Raw genomic sequence first — 21113 nt, 5'->3', positions numbered from 1 at the left:
GTGTCTCAGATCCTGAAACTTGCTTTATTGGTTTCCAGTTGAAGTGTCCATTTTGCAATCTTAGGCTGGCATGATGTAACTGAAGTAATTTAAACAAAGTTCAAGTGTTACATAATGGTTTCCATAAAACTAGACAACCAGCATCACATCAACCTATGTTTCATGATCAGTCTGTCCATCCATCCATCACCTTCTTAACATACATTAAAAGCAGTTAAGAAAACTAAAATCATTTTGGTAATAACTGTAGGCTCGCTTCCACTGTACCTAGCAACTGTGTCATTAATACATTCAGAAAAAAAAACCAATCCAAAACCAAACACTTTCTAGTGAAACCTCTATTTACTTGCAGCCATGACAAAAGCATTGTTGTTAAGGCTGTGAATGAAAACAGATAGCATGGTTGGCTCTGAATTTACCAGTCTCTGCAGGTGAAGAAATAAACAGTCCTTTCATTTACATTTTTGTTACTTTGCATTACCAATTACAAAACTATAAAGTATCTTCTTTTTTTTCCTTTTTAAATATTATCTAAGTGAAATTCATCTTGGAAAGGATTATAAGAGAAACAGAATTCTTCACTCTTTCTCACATTTTTCATCAGGAGGTTCAAAATAATAATGACAACCATCTTCAATACACTCAGTTTAGATAGCACATTAAACATTGTTATCTATGTTTAAGTACCTGCTGAAATTGCAAGCTTCATCAGACAAAGTATTTGAAATACAGATTAAAATCAATGTCAGACTGAAAGAAAAAAACATTTGACAGAAATCAGAGGTGTTAATATTACTATTTTATGAGCAACAGAAAGGGTCCATATCATGGCAGTTTTACTTGTCTTTGTATGTACCTAAGCCAGTTAATCATAGAATCATAGAATTGTAGGGGTTGGAACAGGTCTTGGATATCTCCAGAGATGGAGACTCCACAGCCCCCCAGACAGACCGTCCCAGGGCTCTGTCACCTTCGCTGTGTAAAAGTTCTTCTGCATGTTGGTGCAGAACTTCCTGTGCTCCAATTTACAGCCACTGCCCCTTGTCCTGTCTCCACAGACCACTGAAAAGGGGCTGGTTGATTCCCCCTGCATCCCCTGCTTCAGATAATTATAGAGTTTAATTAGGTCCCAACTTACTCAGCCTTTCCTCATAGGGAAGATGCTCCAGGCCCTTAATCATCTTTGTAGCGCTTCTTTGGACTCTCTCAAGGAGATCCCTGTCCTTTTTATACCAGGGAGCCCAGAACTGGACACAATACTCCAGGTGGGGACTGACCAGGGCAGAGTAGAGGGGAAAGATCACCTCCTTTGACCTGCTGGCCACACTCCTCCTGATACACCCCAGGATCCCACTAGCTCTCTTAGCCACCGGAGCACACTGCTGGCTCATGGCCGACCTGTCATCCACCAGGACCCCCAGGTCCTTCTCCACAGAGCTCTTCTCCAGTACATCATCCCCCAGCCTGTACTGAAACGAACAACCTATTATTCTGTCCCACTTGCTTATCTACTAATTTACATGCCTGGTATTTTAACTGCCCCAAGTTCCCCATAAAAGTTAATTCAACCACAGCCCCTAATGAAATCCTTTTTCTAAATAATCATACTATGGCAAAACAATAAAATATGAAGATTTGTAAACAAAGATCAAGACTTACATATTTACACTTTAAAATAATCCCACTGCAATCTGATCTTTGAGGTGTATTGTGTAACTCTCTCTTTATAAGGAGTCACATAGAAAATTCAAGGGGTAACGAGTACAAGTTACTCTTTGGGAGATTCTGATTGGACACAAGAGGAAAGAATTGACATAATGAAAACAATCAGCCATTGGTGTAATCTTCCCAGGAAAGAATGGATTCCCCAGCACTGGACACTTTAGAAATCTTGATGGACAGGATAGCAGACATCTTGTCTAGACTGTGCTTTTGCCAAGAATGATTGGATCAGATGATCCTTGAATATTCTATGATTCTATGAAAATCACAGGTACAGAAATGCAAAAATTTTCCTGCAAGGTAAGCGACAATATGCATGTGCAAAGTGTCAGCTCTGCACTGTCTCTTTGTGTATGTACTTTTTTCCCAAAGTAAATGTGGAATAACTGCTTTTTTTATTGGATAAGATATTGCACTTTTTTTCATGCAGTTACAGTACATTGCTAACCCATGTAAAGCAACAGGCTGATTACGTTTGAAGATAGTCTTTAAAGAGACTGAAAAGCATGAGGTAGGAATCTAACAAACGTGGAAGAACTTGAAATCAGGTCTGAAGAACATCTTGAGAAGAAGATGATGAAATAATTAAAATTTTAATAAGAACATAAAATAAATCAAGACTGAAAATAAATCAAGAAAAAAATAGTCCAAAGAGCATTAACAAACCGCTGAACCAACACTGACATGACATCAAACATCTTATCTCACAGAAATCTGTTTATCTTGGAGCTTAAAGTCAGGCAGATTTCAGTAATTTAATTCACTGTGTTTCCTATTAACAAAGGCCTACACTACACCTCACAGAAGATGAGAAACACATACAGAACAGTGACAGTTGAAACTCTGGCACTGTTCCAAGTGGTATCTCCTCATATGAATGAATTTTAGAAAAGACAAGCTTGAAAATATTAAAACTATGAAAGTAACAAACAGTATCTGTCAATGAATGCGTAATGGAAGTAACAAACAAAACCCATTTGCCTACGTTCTATTCAGAGAAAAGACTGAAGAACAAGAATCTTTTAAAGGTTTCTATACACAAATACTTTTATCTAGATAAAAGTTCAAAAACTTGTAAGCAAAACAAGCTTCTTATTGTATATAAGTTTTTTGCAGTTTTAGTTATATATCCTATTAAGCTTTCCATCCTATACAGATTTTAAATCAGCAGTGATTTATTTTAACTGAGTAATTATGCAACTTGCAAATCTATTAACATTTTCTATTTTTCAAATGAAAATCCTTTGGTTGGAAAATTACATAATTTTTTTTTTAGAGATAGTGTGGTTGGTGGTAGAAAATAAATGAGAATGCTCTTTCTACCATCCTTTTGTTTCCCGAGGTCACTAACTAATGTTCTTTTCTGCTGATCTCAATGTTTCCATTAGCAGATGCCTTTTGAATTAAGAAGTCATATATGGCTTTGGAAGTGTTTGATGAGAAACAAGCCTAGTAGGAGTGTGTGTGCTGTTTCCAAAGATTTAAAATGGTCAAAAGAGAGGGCAACAGAACTACTAATCTCTGAAAGAAAGGTGAAGTCAAAATAAGGGTTTTTTTTTGGTTATGGATAGCAGAAACTTTAGGGAGTGCTACACTGAAAATTACAGATGGGCAACGTATGTTGACACTGCAAAATAAACTCCAACAAAAAAAGATGAACAAACACATTTTTCATAAAAACAATGACATATTTGCATGCTTTTAACATTTACATTAATCAAACATACCATTCCATTTAAAATGTCAAGCACTAAGGACTCTCATAAATCTTGAAACAAAATCCACTAGTCTCAGCAATTCTTAGCTATGTAGAACCCTAAATATTACTATAAAAGAAAGAGACTACAATTGTCAAAACTATTAAGGCAGTAAATTTAAACTTCTGTAAGTACCAATGTTTATGCTCTGGAAAACCATACCCAAAAAATATGCTAAATAAACTACTCAGAGTCAAGCTATGCCATAAGAACTGAATTTCCACATTGCTTGGCCTGAGTCTGCAATCGTTCAAAATTTGTTCTCAAGACCTAAACAATGCAATGCGAAGTTTCCTTTCTGATGTCTCCTTTAAATTACTGATTGAAATCTTGAATAAAGGTAGAAAGCAAACATTTTGGAGTACAAGTCAATCATTTTAAAAGATTTTGATAAACTGGAGCAATGGTTTGAAATAAAGCAATGGATGCAAATTACTACACTTTAACAGGAACAATCAACGGGGGAAGCACAAGCTGAGGAACAATTTCCTAGACAGCAGCTCTTAAGAAAGGGATTTGGGCATTACAGATCAACACAAACTAAATAAACAGTCACTCCTTTAAGAAAAATGAACACAGTAGTGCAATGAATAAACAGAATGCCATCACTAGGATGACACACTCAGTTCAAAGTTATACATCTCTATTAGAATCCTGTGCTGAGGTTTGGGCACCACACTTCAAGACGTGCACTACTGGGATCTCAATAGCTAATTAACACAGAAAGTGTCTAGCTTAAAAACAACCAAGAAAATACATGATAATAGTCTGTAAACACAGGAAAGGCTCCCACAGAGGGAATATTATCATCTGTCCTCTTGCTGGGCAAAGAGTAAATAAGGGTCTTAAAGGATGGGAAATCATACACTATTACTTTATGAACATTGTCCTCACCATAAGGACATTGAAGAATCCTAATCATATCTCCTGGACTGGAGGTATTTCGAAAGGTCAGCTGCCTAACCACTAAGAACAGTTTAATTACAGTTAATTTTGCCTTTGAGCCAGAATTGCCTAAATGTCCTCCTCAGGTACCTTGTAAATATTCTAGACCCTATAAGCTTCCTCTCAGTAATAAACATATAAGGACAGAATAAGGGAAGCAACACTAACTAAAACTGTCTGAAATGTGTCTGATAATAAGAAATAAGAATACAAGAAATCCTAGGATTGTTTCAACAGCATCACTGTGTAGATTTGTTATGACTGTTAAAATAAAAAAGCATTAAAAATTGTAGATTTGTGAAAGAGCAGGATTACATATTATGGGCACTTTCTTGTATACTGGTTACTGTGGAAGATGCTAAATAATGATGATGGGATCATCATGATGATAAATGGTTTAAGTAAGAATGTCTGGACAATTACCTCACCAGAGTCCTCAAAGAGGTAAGGGAGAAGGGTTCCAGCACACCAGCGTGAATTTTTTAATAAACCTTAGACTGTGTACAAACTAAAGCAGTGCTAATGAAAAAGGTCATTAACTGAAAAGGACAAATAGAATATTCTACATTACAGTCTGCCTTGTGTCAATGCCAAACAAACAAAGAAGGTGGCAGAGACTTCACTGTTACAAGTCAATTAAATTAGTACACAGCATCCTGAGAAAACCAGAAACAAACCTGCCATAGTTCAGTAATGCATTTATTTAAATACTGACTGACAGATCTCAACAGTCAAGACTTCAGCAAGGAACCATCACTGAGTAAGTGAATTTCCTATCAATTTTAAGTAAGAATAAGAAACATAATCAGTGTCACTCAAGTAATTGACTTGTGAATTAGAACTATGAAAATATTTCTTGCTTATGAAGTCTTCCAATTACAGAAGGAACATCTGAGAGAAAATAAAGAGGAAAATAAATTAATTTACAGCAGATTTCTGATGAACTGGATTCATTCCAATTAAAATTGCACAAGACAGTGAAGCAGAGAAAAATACATCTTGGGAAAAATTTTAAGGTGGTCAGTGTTTCATGATGGTGCAATGTAATTTGGAAGGTTCTATGACTGGAAATTTTTACAGCTCCTAATAGACAAACAGCTCAGCGTCAGTTTCTCTTATAATACTGTGGCCAAAAGGCCTAATGTGCTGCTTGGCTGTGTTGACAGAGCAGCTGTGAATAGCACCAGGAACGTAGGTTTTAATTTGGAAATTTGTAAAACTGCCTAATAATTAGGATAACCTCTACAGAGAAGTTCACAGAACTAGTATTTATGGTAATTAGTAACAATCACAAACCCGTGGTTTTTTTCAAGGAATCAGTATATTAACCACTGCATTTTTTTCCTGAAATACATAGAAAGATAAACAGGTGAAGTAACACTTTAAGTACAGACTGTCCCACTGTTACAAACTTTCTGGGTTTAAGAAGAAAATGAAGACGAATTTGAAGCTAAAATATGAAAGCTTGTTCATGTCTGTAGTGCTACTGACTTACTAGTGAAGTTTTTTGTTGGTGTGTACTTTTTTCCAGTTCAATTTTTAACTTACTTGAATTTGTAATTTAGCTTCATAATTTGGTCTTATACTTTTATACTCTGTCCCACTCCCACTCAGATGTAGCTCATTTATTTGATGGTAGCTCTAAAATAAAACTGCATGATCATTCTGGCAACACAAGAATGAGAAGACACCCAATAGCAAAACACACTAGAAGAAACACATTTTCACATAATATGTAACAGGATTGTGTAACACAATAGCATTTGAAGTTATAAAGGTATAAAACAGGTAAGAGGGTTTAAAAGTGGATTCATGGAGGATATTTCCATTTGTGGCAGTTAAAGAGGTACAGATATGATGGGGACACCCAGCTTTCTGAAAAGTCATTCCTTGGCTGACAAAAATGTACAGTTTTTCCCTAAACACTTTTTATTGATCACTGCTAGGAGAGAAGACTGGGCTAGACACGTTTGCTCTCATGTGAAATGCTCCTTGTTCACCTTTAACATGGATGCTCAAACTGAACTCACTCCATGCCTTGATGTGAAGGCTGGGCATCATATTGAGACAGGGATCCTAACATTTTAAAGAACACAAAGGCTGCCTGCAATATAGAAGTTCTCTACAGAACTGTTTACCAATAAAATGCAGAATTCACAGCTTCTCTGAACTGGGAAAAAAATGAATGCTAAATGTAAAACAGGCAAGTTGATGATACTTTTAGAGTGGAACAAAATTTACTTACATCAGTATTACAGGAGCGATAACGCTTCCTTTCCCCAAGACAATATTTGCCTCCACCTGAAGGCCTGGAAAAACATGTATTATGTGTTAGCATATGTATTAGTAAAAACACAAGTTCAAGTTCAAGAGATATACTAATGCATAACTAGTTATGTAAATGAAAGTACATGGAAGTTTTAAGGTAAGATTTTGTAATATTTTATTTTATGATAATTGTAGCATTGACTGAAACTGGAGCAGGTATAAAACAATACTGGGCACTAAAAATAGTCACTCACATAGTTTTAATCTAGTATGCATGGATTGCACGCAAAACAGTTTATGTGTTTTTAAAAATACTAAAAAGGCATTGTTTTTGTTTATTTGCTTGCTTCATGAGACTGAAATAAGAAATGTGTAAACAACCAATGTGATATTGTTGCACTTTTCTAACACGTAACAAAATGAAGAAACACTTCCTGTTAAACACTGCAGCTAGCAAAGACTGCATTTTCTAGTTCAAGAACCTGATTCTGATTTGAATTAAGCAGTATCAGATCTGAGGAAACTCCAGAATAAGAAGGTTTTCATTAATGAGACAGTGGCTCTTAAATTCCCAAACTGTTTGAAAATCTTCTCCTCAACATAGGTCAAACAATGACGTAACATTGACTTGAGTGGAAGATGAATCAGATATTAGTTCTTTGGCTCGTAACTTGAAAGCAGAAAGGAAAAAGATCTGGCATTTGTTTTACAATAAATAAATTTTTAAAAAATCACAATTAACTAAAAAGAAAATCAGTACTATTTTTTAAATTACAGATACTTATCCAGGCAATACTATCATTGAATCAAAAGGCATTTTTTTTCATAATGCATACATACCCCATGTGCCCCCAAAGCATTTGCTTGTGGTACTGTTAAAAATTTAAAATCTAATCACCTTTCAACATACTGAGCCATATACGTGGTGACAGAAGTAGTCAAGAAAAATCTCATGAAATTACTCATGCTCCAAACAAACATTTCACTAGCATTTTTACATACTGCTGCAAAACATAACAAATTTAATTTATTCTTCTCTCAGTCACACAGTCTGACATATCAGTAATTTTTACTTTTGAACCTGTTCAGTAAGTAGTGCTATTTGCCGGATTTGACAGCTATTGCTAATGACATGAGGTGACCAGGACACCTTAAGCAGCAGTAAGGTGACGTTATCGTGTCTGTCTTGCAGAGTGCAGCGGAAAGCTGATGTACAGCCTGGTCCGCAAACATGGGTACAAGCAACAAAGAACGTGGACAGAGAGAACAAGGTAAGAAAGGAATGACAAAAGCCACAGAAAAGGATTTTCCTGAGAGAAGCAGAAAAGCTTCATGTTTTCAAGAAAGTGTAGTCTTAAAAACTAATAATGGTGACGGAAACAATGATTATGGGACACGACAAGAACAAAGTACTGAGTAATAAAACTATCCTTCTGCAAAGACCTATAGATGTGATGACATAACCAGAACAGAGCAAGCATCAACAGAAAAAAGCAGTGATTAATTCGGCAAAGATCAGTGATGGTCAATGAGTAAGCATTCTTCATCAGAGGAGCACTAGTGACAGAGACAAGTACTTACCCCACAGACTTTCTCTGGAACAGTGTTCAGGACATTGGAAAGCAGACAGATGACAGGACCAGTACAGATACACACAACAGATCAAGCTGTAGTGGAGAAGCTGACCCCTCTTGAGAGAGAGTAAATGGACCAATAGGGAGTAGTGGCAAGGAAAGAAGTTGCTGAATTTTTTTAAGAGTCAGTGGGAAGTCACAAGTAAGTGTTGGACATGATAGCACATAAATGTATTGTGTGCAATGCAACACTATGAACTATGACTTATATGTATGCAGTAGTATGCAAAAGCTTGGAAATACTGTCTTGTTTTTGTAATAAGTAATTGGCAGTAGTTGCTTTATGTTGTAGGCAAGCATTAGTGGTAATATGTCTTAAGAAAGAAATCTATCTAAGGCATAATTGAAATAGATTTTGCATGAACAGCAAGTTGCAGCAAGAAAACCATTCTGGTTACTACAAAATATAAATCAGCTATCTTTACAGTACATAAGATACATTAAAAATCTTAAAAGTATGTCTAGTGAACTTCTCCTGTTTAAGTGTTTCTGTCTGCTATTTTGAAGACAAATGTTGGCAAACTAGCAAAACATTTTTACAGATAACATGTGAAACCACAGTTTTGAATAATTTCCAAATGTGTCTTTTTGTTGGCTCCGGCTTACTTTAGCTACTTACGCTGGACTGTCACAGTGTCTTATAGATGAGGAGACTCCTCCCCCGCAGGTCCTGCTGCACTCTCCCCATATTGACCACGGACCCCAACCCCCATCTATGCTCTGGGGCCAAGTGCCAAAAGGTACGCACTCTCCCTGATAACACCACTGAAAGATTTCACAGAAAAAAAAAAAAAAAGAAAAAAAAAGAAAAAAAAGAAAAAAAAAGAAAAAAAAGAAAAAAAAAAGCAAAAATTAGCTTCCAGGCTGACAGAGTTATCAGGACAGAAAGATATAAGGGTCAGGCAATGACCAATTATAGGCATTAGCATTCTCTGTATAGATAACAAGACTAATATTTTACTTTTTCTAGCCATGTTTAGACATTGGTGAGGGTGTGCGTGATTTGTTAATTGTCTTCACCAAGTCCTGAATTATTGGTCCCTAACACACACCAGACGTTAGAGCAAGCTTAAAATAAAGATTTTCTCTTTTTTATACATCATCCTTAACATTTTATATTAAAGGAACTGCAAGTTGCTTACATTCTTTTAAATACTAAGATTCATTTCTAAGATTAGTTTAGCAAAATACCATCCACTTAGGAGTCATGCAGGGGCTTCATTCTGCAATATGAAAAATTCCCCCAATAGTATTTTTAAGACAGTATACCCTTACACTTTAAAAAAGAAAATCTGGATGAGGTTACAATGGAAGAAGAATTTTTTGCAGTACGTAATTTATACTAACCCAACAGACATAATAAAAGTAGTGCCAAAGCATTAGACGTGGTACAGAAAATCATTATGCAACTGTGACTTGTTCAGGGTGAACATGTCTGCTTCACTCACATGAACACTTAAACTTTGTGATGTTACTTGCACTGAACATACAAAACTACAGACAATTTGCACCAAATGGTTAATCGTTAAAATATATTTATTACTTCCTTAGAAACATTTTTTAAACTGTTCAGAAATAATCTTGAGGCCTATAGTTTGATCCACGTTTTGGTGCCTATTGCCTCGCCACTCAGATAACTCAGATAACTCAGATAACCCTTTCCCACCATTACAGGCTTAGGTGACAGAATAGAGCACAGCCTCAGGTCTGCTGTGACATGAATCATCTCCAGACAACTTCTGTGTCCAAAATCAGCCATATGAATTTGACAAAAAGCACTGAGACATGCACAGAAGACATGGACAGACAGACAAATCCCTGTCCACCTATAAGCACTACTGAAAGACTCAGTGTTGACTTTATATTAATTGTTACAGCAAAGTCAGGTTTTCTCTTCCTCACAGTCTTAAGGCTCACCTAAAGCCTCAGTTCAGCATTGTCAAACATACCTAAACAAGTAAATAGACACATTCACAAAGACCAGAATTAGTGTCGATTTTTCTGAAAGCAACTGAAAACAGAGCCTTCTGTCATTACTCAGGAAAAGAAAAAAGTAAAAAATTAAAAACTGGAGTTTGATTATAGCGTGAGTTAAGAAAATGAACGAAAAAATCCTTATTTTTTTATTTAGAAATTAATTTTGAATAAAAGGTATGACTAGACTGCCAAATCTGTCAGTTTAAGTCTGCAGCTCTTGATAAGGTACATTAAAATCATATATTAATATTAAAATGTGTAGCTTATCATCAGTAAATGCACTTAGATACCAGTTTTTCATATAAAACAATACTAGCATTTATCAGAATATTATGATTATAATACCTCCATGTTATCTCCACATTAATAGATGAAGCCTGCAGCATTACTGTTCTAGCTACATTGTTTCTTTTCTCAAAACATTTTTATTTCCGTGACCTGAATTATCTCTGTATGTGCTGTACCTGCTTTATAACACCTCTGTATGTGCTGTACCTGCTTTTTTCTGTTTATAAGCCTTATCTTCTATCATTTAGGGAAACAAAAATCAAGCATTAATCTGTCTGCAGAAAAGACAAAGCAGACTATTTTAAATCTCGAGTTCAAAATGCATTGCCTTTTCTACCAGGTCTGGCCAGGACTGAGCTCTCCTCACAGCAGCCTGCATGGTGTTGGATGTATTTGCTGTTGCAGAACAGTGGTCACATACCATCAAGGCCTTCTCAGATTCTCAACCTGACAACCAAGGGAGCAGGCTGGGCATGAGCAAGAGGTAGGGAGGGTATACAGCAGGGGCAACTGACTTAAACTGGCCAAAGGAGTATCTCATTTTCTGTACGATCATACTCAACAGTAAAACTGCAGGTGGAGGTGCTTCCAAAGTAGCCAGAGCTATTATAGATACACATGAATGGCACAGTGTTTAGCAATGCCACTAATGATACAAGTATGATGGAGAATGAGGATTAAAATTTCCTGTTTTTCTTCTCATTACAGTGACAAACGAAGAGATAGCTAAAAATTAAAATGCCTCTGAGAGTAAAAATGTAAGCCAATAATTTAATTTAATTAAAAATAGATTAGATATATTACAAATATGTCAAAATCAAAGATAAAAAATGAAAGACACTCAAGAGTTAAACCCACAAGAGTGTGAAACAGAACATGCAAACCATCCTAAGTCTATACTATTATGACTTTATACAATAGACAGGTGCATTTTATGTGTTTAATTTTTCCAAGGCTGTGTAAAATCTCTGTACTCTTTAATTTCCTCTCTGATGCAAACACTGTATTCCCCCTGTAAAAACTCTTCAAATGCTGGTTTTTTTCCCCTATTGAAGTTAAATCTGAAGACTTACTGCTCATTTCAGTGTCTCTTCCTAACTGTCTAATGAAGATTTATCTTTCACCAGAAGCCAGTGATGCATAAAAGCTCTGTCAGAGTAACCCAAATTACCAGAACCTTCATTATTTCTAATTGGACTACAGAAATATGCTTTCTCCACAAATTATATCAGACTCATCTTCTTTAATGAGGTAAGGGCTACTGAGTAACCAGCATATGAAGAAACAAGAGCAGGTGACAGCTGTTTTAAAAGAGCAGTTCCTCATGAAAGGTTCAGAACTGAAATTATTTTCCAACATTGAATAAATAAAAGTTAGTTAATCAATTTGAATCTTTACCAAAATAAGCAAAATACTATGTGAATAATGCAAACAGTCTGAAATTTTTCTCCTAGACATCATTAAGAATAAAATAAAATATGGTATTGCGGTACATTTGAAATCACCTTTATATGAATATTAGCTGTTTAACAGAACTAAAACTTACAATACTGTGCTTTTAGAATACTCACACAGCAAGTACTCCAATATTGAGATAAATTTATTCTACCTTGTCTGTGTGTGTAAGATTAATTGAATCTAAATTTGCCATCTCAGTTTTAATAATGTATTTTCAATTACTGATACTGAAATGATTTTGCAAAACTTAATGTCCAATAATAATCTACTTATTTTAACTTTCCTTTCAGCACACTGTGTTTTCACTTTTTACACATTTGCCCCTCATTCCCAGCGTGGATCTAAACAATGACATTAGAAAAGGTTACTTTATTTATTACTTTAAATTCAGAGACAGGAAAAAAGATTCCCAGCAGTTTTGTCTTATGGTTTTATACGCACCATTTCCTCACCAGAGTCTTTTTAAAAATCTACCAGTTCACCTTCACAAAGATATCTCTGGGTATACCAGAGAGAAAATTCATGGTATTCCAAATTAGGAAAAAGTGTACCCTTCTGAACCCAGCCGGTATCTAAAATCCTTCACCACAGCATGAACATATTAAAGCTTCAAAACAGAACAGGTGTACAAGTCTTGTCAGTAGCAAGAAATCACACTATTCTCCTTCCCTCTATGCAGAAAAAATTTGAGTATTTTTTTATGGAAAACACTCTAAAAGCCTTTGGGCGTAAGAAGACAGCTACGGTGGAAAATGTCAACCTAAACAGTTAAAAGCCTGGTGGGTTTACATATGCAACTGAAAGAAGGATTTATAATAGTGTTAGGTGATGTTAATTTTTGAAATTCCTCCAAAATCCACCAATAAGGCATTAATACACATTGCACCAAATTTTGCTTTAATAGTTACATTGAATTTACATTAGTGTAACTAAAAGCAGAAATTGACCCTCCAAATATGATGAACTCTGTTTGGTCTTTAGTGCAAGAAATGTCACTTACTGTGTATTTGGATAGAGCCCAGCAAAATGGGGCCTAATTTGGTTATGGCCTTTAGACGTGACTGCAATACAATGTTTTAGTAGCAGCAGCAATAACAACAACAATAGTAACAACAATGTGTTATATAATAGTAACCTATTATTTAGTCCTTAGCATGTGGTAAAGAGATCTATGTATTTGGAAAGAGCTTATGTTTTCTATCTTTTTTTTTTTTCCCATCAGTATCTATTAACTTACAGGAACCTTTAAAGCTGCAGTTTACAGACCCAATTCTCTGTTAACAGGCATGACCATTTACCTTTGTAAAGCAGTACAGATTCTCTCATTTCCCTCTAAAATCTAATGATGGAACAAGACGCTGATGACTGGAAAAAAGACTTTTTGTAGAGAGGAAACTGATTAAAGTTTCTGACAAGTAGGTCCAGCAACAGTGCCTTAAACTTGTTCATTGTTGTCTCGTGGTTTAAAAAATATAAATTTAGGTAAATCACTCCTTGTCATTGTCAAGGAGTAGTGGTTCCAAAATAAATGTAGACTGTTGATTTAAGAGTAGGGCTTCTAACATTTTCTATTACTCTAATAAAAGAAAAAAAATCTGGTAGAGTGAGGAACTGCCTCTATTTTCATTGGCTAACTAAGCACTCTATTTCTTCCAATGACCCCTTTAATTAATTTATTTAACATAGTTTACCAATATTTCCAAACTCAGCATGGAAAAGCCATCAGAACGATGCTAGGTCACAGGCCCTGAATGAAGCTTTCAACAAGCATTAATAAATTGTGACAGCTGCCCAAAAGCTTTCATTCTCTTTGTTCAAACATGACATTGCAAGTCAAAATGTAGCGTAATCTTTGTTGAAATTTGCCTAGCTAGCATGGCAAAAGTCAGAATGAGAATACACATCAGTAGGCATTGTTAGGAAAAAGTCCAATCAAGAGTAGTAAATCTTATGGACAGATGCAGTAATCCACAGACAGATCCCGGAAATTGTTTGATTTTGAAAGCTCTATTTACTTTGTACAAACCTGCATAAAATACATTATCTTAAAAAAAGGCCTATGCAATTCACCCACAGCACATATCCTGTAAATGAATAAAATACACTTCTCTCTGCTTTAAGATGAGTATGGATTTTGCCTTGTAATTGACAAAAACTTTTTAACTATTTTAATCTAAAACTAAGTTTCAGAACTTTGTCTGAAACTACTGATACACAGACATCGTTTTAAAGTCAAAATTCACACACTCAGACACATACAGTAGCACTTGACATATTTATTGTAACACTAACTTGCTATATTTTTCTGTTAGGTAGAAGAGTTTATCAGACTGCACAGAAAAGTCCTTTAAAGATAAATAGCTATGCAAGTATAGCCAAATACTAAAAGAATGATTTGAAGTTGGAATAAAAAGGTCATTCGGAAATAGACTTTGAAAACCCACTTATTAAGGCAACATTTTTCCATATATTTGAGTTATTTTATATCTGATGGAATAAAGATTAATTTTTTTAATATTCTAACAAAATAACAGAATTATCTACTTAACAAGTGTAGGTCTGCGTTACACATTTTCAAAGTCCATGCCAGAATGCCAGACCTACCTAGAGCTGTAGTAACAGCCCCGTATTGGAAGAGTGCCATAAAATTTAATAAAAATTAAACTAAAGAATTTTTTCCAAAAAATTATTCAAAAAATATAGAGTATGTAACAGGATTACTTTTTAATTTAGGCTATCAAATTTTATAGGAAGACTAAATGTTTTCTTAAATTGTATATATAAAATAATTGTGAAATAATTCTGTAGGACACTTCCATTAGGATGCAAATGAATTCTGAAATAAGAAGTACTCTAACCTTCCAGTTCTTCCTTCATGCATTCTCTAAACAATAAATTGCTTCTTCAAATAATAAATTATTTGTACTCACCCCCTTTTCAATGCTCCCTGTTTGGCAAAGAGTACCTTCAGCCGCTGGAATGCTGTTGGTAACACAGCGGTTACTTTTGCTGAGGCACCAGAGCTCTCTACACACTTCCTAGGAAAGAAGGCAGAAGCAAGTTGATCAGAATAAAAGCCAAAAATTGCTTCCAGTCCTCATACACACATGTATAAACAGATTTGTTTTGAACAGAGGCCATTAAGAACTGAGCTGGACAGATAAATCTATAGATGGTTACGAAATATTGTAGAGCAATTTCAAAGCCACCTTATTTTACATAAGAATATGCCAAAAAAAATTCCAGAAGCATGAAACTGTAGACTACAAGAATGCATTTTTCACACCTGCCACACAAGTAATGTTTTATGGTTGCTTTTAGTGCTAATACTGGGCTTAATATATTTTAGTGTTGATGTAAAAGTAGTCTTCAGATCTCCATTACTGTCATTATCTGCCTCAAAATTACATGTTAAAATGGTATTAATTTTGAAATACCAAACAGCAACAATTACTTTCGTTTCCTTTAGTTTAAAAACAAGTTTCCGAGCTCAGACTACTTGCAGTCCTCTTCTGTTAAACACTTGCTAAAACAGTACAGGCGTATTTAATACTACTGAGCAACGTACTAAAATATTTCCTATATTTTTTTTAGATTTGCAGCTGATATTTCATAAATGATTCCACTTATCCTACTTTCCTATGTTGCCAATATTAAACATAGGTTTTCAAATAATCTTTTTTCTTACCAGATCTTCTGATTTTGCACATTTAATCATTTAAATTAAGCCAGTTCTGATGACTTTGGAAATTGATTGTTAATTCTGTCTAAGGGCTGAATTTCATAATGTGTGCCTGATGCAAAGTTGGCTAAACACTGGAACTTTTCATAGTTGGTTCAGTTGTAAATGGATTCAGCTGTATATGCAGAATGGAATCAGAAGTGGTTTGCTTTTGAAACAAATAACTTGCATTATGACCTTTGTTGCATTACTTTGACCTTTGTGCAAGAGTTCACAACCTGCTGACAGCTATTTCCTATTTTTAAGGGTTTTTTTAATTTGAAAGATGCTCAGATCTTTCAAATGATCTAATAATAGTCATTAGCATTACATTTTATTTAACTGTTGCTTGAAATCATACCCTACAAATAACCCTTATATAAATTCTGTGGCTGAGCCTCAGTACACAGAGTGAAAAGAAGACTGTCAGTAAATGAAGTTGTTAGCCTCCCATTCCCATGCTATCTTTTCCATACACATCCACAGGAACAACTGTTAAGTTTTAACCTAAGATTCATGTCTTTTGCATTGTACTGCATATACAGATGGATTTATTAATGGATACTATTCACTAGCTGCTGGAGAAAGAGTTCAAAAGTACAAGCTTTTCTTGAATTATGAAAAATTATTTTCCAATTTTAAAATCAGAAGGTGCCATTTCTGCAGAACTGCTAATACAGTGCATTTTGCTGGATGATTAGTAGGAGATAGGTGTAGTTTAAAAATCCATTAAAAACATATCATATTAGAATGGTCTGAGGCAATGAGAAGTGGGTACTGACGAGTTTCCATCCAAATGTTGGCAATCAGTCCTAAGCTATTTTCTTCTATTTGGTGGGTGGCCCTACAAAAACGTGTGTGAATTGCTGAGCCTGTTTTTAGGAGAAATCTTCTCACTTGTAAAAAATCATATCTGCAGCCAATGTAGAACTATCTCACTTTTTGTATTAGAATTTTTTGTTGAAGAAATTAAAATTATAGAAATATTTGCTTACTTAAATGACTGAATAATACACTCACTTTTGACACTCAGATAATAGAATTTTCATATGTTAACTCATAAATAAATATAGAATTTAAAATATTAAAATGAACAGAAAATACATCATAAGGATTCCTAAACAATCTAACTAGGTTACAAATTTCACATCCATTAATGTGCTAAAATTCAGCACTAAATCAAATTCACATGTAGATCTACCATGAATCCAAGTTTCAATGCAGTATGGATTTTAAAATGGAAACCTAAAATTGGTTCCTTTCCGACACAGTATGATGTGCTCCTGTCATAATCCTGCCTTACTCTCACATGCAATTTTCTTATTTTGTTGAGCAAAATTAGTCTAATTTACTTGCTCACATTCCATGTGTAGTTTATGCCATCAAGTCATTATAACAGTGTCAGACTGTGATAATTTGACATAAGACCTTCTGTTTAATTTGCATCTTGTGGAGTTAAAATGTTTAAATTAATAGCTCTGCTGACTCTGAAGAGAAAAAAATTCAACTGCATTAAGAAACAAAGATATCAACTGTTCCAATATAGACAGAGGCAAAAAATCAGACCTTGATAACAGTCTGAATTTGAAAACAAATGTATTTCAAGGTGACTTGAATCCAGAATTATGGTTTGTGCTCCAGAGCTTACTTGTAGAATTTCACTTCTGTAATGTATACCACCGATATATTAACATAAAAGGGGAAGTAATAATCACAATAAAGAGTATTTAACAATTTTCTTCAGTAGGATTACTTCTGCATTCTCAAGCTTCTTTGTGGCACTAGACTCCTTCGAACTAACTGAACTAGCATCATCCAGAAATTTTAATTCCAAAGAACTAATTAACTGAACTGTACATATTAATAGATACAGTACTGCAAAACTATTTTAGCCATTCATCTGTTTGCAGGACGGATTCTAAGCATACAAACTCAGCTCCTTGCTCCACAAATTAAGAAAAAAAATTTCCTTCTTCCTAAATAGCTTTGGGAAACAGAATGAAAAGCACTACATTAAGACTACGTATTATTACTGATATAGTCTTCTAGTGCTTATTCAGATCTTAACAGGAATTTGCCTTATTAAATCTCTATCGACACAAATCAAAGTAGTATCAAATTATTATGGGCTCTATAGTACTCTTAATATTTGAGCAAACACCTACGCTAAAAACAGAAAGTAGTTCTGTTTGAGACAGAAGTGCAACATACCAAAATTACAAAGTATTTTCTTATAGAAAACTATGAGAAACACAGGGGATATATTAACTAAAATAACAAATCAATTTGTAGAAATAATTTATATTATAAAAAAGAAAATGAAGTAATTTTGTAGTTTCTTTTAAATATAAACAAACTTTTTAACAGTTTATTTTCCTCTGCTGGTTTGTGTTTAAAAGAAAGAGTAGAAGCTGAAGTACATTCTCCATTATTCTGTACATGAAATGAAAAATAATATTAAGTAATTAAAAAATAAGATACTAAACAGAAGATGAAAATCCATTCATGCTGTTATTCCGTTAAATGAAAATGGAATTATACCAGGTACTAATATGTTTATGTCTTCTTAATTTTCAGCATATTTTGCTAAGTTAACAGAGAAACTCCAACTTAGGTGCATAAAGCTTTCTGTTCTTCAGCTCAACCCTATACCTGGTACTACCATAGCTTCACAGAGATTTGAGCTATTTTCTTATTACCACCATCTGCAACATCTATAAGCAATGTTTTTTAATAAACTAGCCTTAAATGCGTAGGAGTAACTGCCCTGAAAAGGTCAGCCCCAAAATCACAAGTAGAAAATAGACTGCTATTTTTTCCACACACTAAAATGTATATATGCATGCACACGTACCCATTCACCCTCACCAACCCACCATTAGGTGACCCTTTAAGGTACCCCTCTCTTCACTGGCAGACACATGAGGAAGCTAACATGTCTTTTGCCAACATTAAATTTGTGTGAATAAATTACTGAAACTAAGAGAAAGATGCATAATCTGAAAATTAATCAAAGACCTCAAAGTCAGTCTCCAAACATGGGGATTCAATAACTATTAATTTGTAAAGCAAACAAGGGAAAATGTTTTAAAAATCCAGGATACATAAACTGAAGCTGAGGCCTTTTCACAAGATCAAGACAAGATAGATGACAACCTGTAACGGGTGTATCTTAGGGTTCCATGACTTCAGTTTGGAATTCGGATGCTTGTATTTGCAGTAAATTAAACAAAGCTGAACCCATCTAGAGAAAAAAAACAGCAAATCACATTATCTTCCTTTTGCCTAAGTGCTATCAAGGATGGAGCCTCTTTCTGTTGTGTCATGCAGAGTTAAATGTAGGCATTTCAAATTATGTAACATCTAAGCATCCTATATCATAATAATCATAAAGGGTAACAATACAGCACAATGAACACTCATTAATATGAGTAAAGATCAAAGAGTTGTGCTGCTCTTAGTGTTTTCAACAGTAATGAAAGCCTCCAACAAAAGTCAGCAGTTTGGCCCACAATATTAAAAAAGATGGGAAATACATTCACTATGCATATTAAACTATTGTAATTTGGGAGTTTCATGTTTTGTTCATAAATTTAAAAATGTCAAGTAGGATCTTATGTTACTTCCACATGTTTAATCAATAATATGCTGCACCTCTTGATGAACATTTGCTAGAACAGGGCATAAAAATAATTAGCTTAACTTGTAATTTAAAATTCACACCTGAAAAACATCAACCTAGAGTAAACTGAGCCTCACTACTGAAATACTGCTGACAACATGACTAAAACTAGAACCCTATAATTAAGGGTGAACTTTAGAAGATTCAAAGTTTAGTTCAGATAAGCACCCAAAAGCTACCATTTTACTGCTCCACTACCAAATGCTCATTAAGTGATGCAGCATGTTATAAATCACAACATGCCAAAAGAATGTGAAGTAGAATCCAAAGCTTAAGTCGGACATTGGTATTACGCTGACAGCATTTTTCCTTAAATATTGGGTGCTTATGTGAACCTTACGGAAACAACAGAATCCCCATAAGGTCAGTTACTTCCAAGTAGCATCTTCCCTTTCAAACCCATGCAACCTATCCCGCCTTTATTCCAGCCGCATTTCAATACCTGGAATCTCACTATTGCTTCTACTATCATCTAAGGCGCTGATCCTGCTTTGATCACTAGCTTCCACTCGTACTTCTTAAACAGCATTTTTAAGATCCAGGCACACTGGTGTTACATCTGTGTCTCTTATGAAAGATAAAGAAAGATAGAAGAGAGATGTAGAGAAAGGTGGTTTGGAGACAAGATAGTCCTAGGAAATACTATGGGAATTTCCTAGAAAAGGATACAAAAAGGATTTAAAACTCCTTTAGGATTCAGAAAAAGGAAAAATTCTGGGATTTCCTTTGGCTATACAAAACCTACTCTAAAAAAAGAGAGACAGAAAAATTCACTTTAAGAATAAAGCTGAAAGGATTTCAAATGTTCTTATGTTTGTTCTTACAGCAAGATCTGTTAAGTCCTTAAACAAGAAAAGCCAAAATCTTTAATAATTCTGAACATAAAAGGGCTGCACAACAGTAATGAGTGTTGGCACTTGACTGACAAGACCTTATGAAATAAAAGATAATGGAAAAGTTAGTTGATAAAATGACAGTATCAGGATCTTCAATTCCTATCTTTGCCTACACATGCTTTTAACATCAATGTAATATAAATCCATCTGTCAACCTACTTATGCTCTGCTAACAAATGCCAAAATAAAGTGACTTAGCCCTGGTATGACATATGAAGCTGGGGCCTGGGAAGACAATTTTCAGTGAGTTACTAAGTACTATATACAGTTTCAACTGAATGCACAACCCTAGTCATAGTATCGATGGGTGAGGCAACTGGTAGTTATGGTGCAAAGACACTGCAGTGGCTTCTCTGTCTTCTGAAAAAACAGATTCCAGAATCTGCTTCCACCTTCCTACAGAAACCTTCCATCAAACTTTATTTATTTAACTGGAGAGAACCACATCAAAATGAGAGTTTAATTCAGAAACACTAAAGATTGTATCACCTGATTACAAGCAGCAATTGTAATGTGTCTTAGAAGAAATACTGTAGAATTGCTATGTATAGTAATTTGTTTACTCTCCTGGATTTGAAAGTCAGCTGACCAGTGTTGTTTTGTTTTAGTATCACTAACTAATTACTCTGTCTCTGAACTGGCATGTAGGAAATTAGGAAGCAGTAAAGGTATGACAACTGCATGCCCCATATTTCTGTAATTGACACTTTCCCATCAACTTTCCATTAATGGTAATTAACTCAATTGCTACTTCCAATAACTCAT

The 21113-nt window shown here is 34.7% G+C and overlaps 1 protein-coding gene across 1 annotated transcript in view; it reads right to left on the bottom strand.

The window, feature by feature from the left end:
• The window catches only part of ADAMTS6 (ADAM metallopeptidase with thrombospondin type 1 motif 6), a gene marked incomplete at both ends in the record, with an annotated part of 143875 nt that overhangs the window by 38183 nt on the left and 84579 nt on the right, over positions 1 to 21113 (bottom strand). The window contains 3 exons of the mRNA XM_084278587.1: positions 6670 to 6733; positions 8946 to 9091; positions 14980 to 15087. Coding sequence (XP_084134713.1) covers positions 6670 to 6733; positions 8946 to 9091; positions 14980 to 15087 — 318 coding nt within the window. The remainder of the gene's footprint in view (positions 1 to 6669; positions 6734 to 8945; positions 9092 to 14979; positions 15088 to 21113) is intronic.

Source organism: Gallinula chloropus (assembly GCF_964237585.1).
Source record: "Gallinula chloropus genome assembly, chromosome: Z".
Classification (NCBI taxonomy): Eukaryota; Metazoa; Chordata; class Aves; order Gruiformes; family Rallidae; genus Gallinula; species Gallinula chloropus.
Note: the sequence above shows the minus strand (reverse complement) of the source record. Positions and strands in the feature narration are given on the sequence as shown.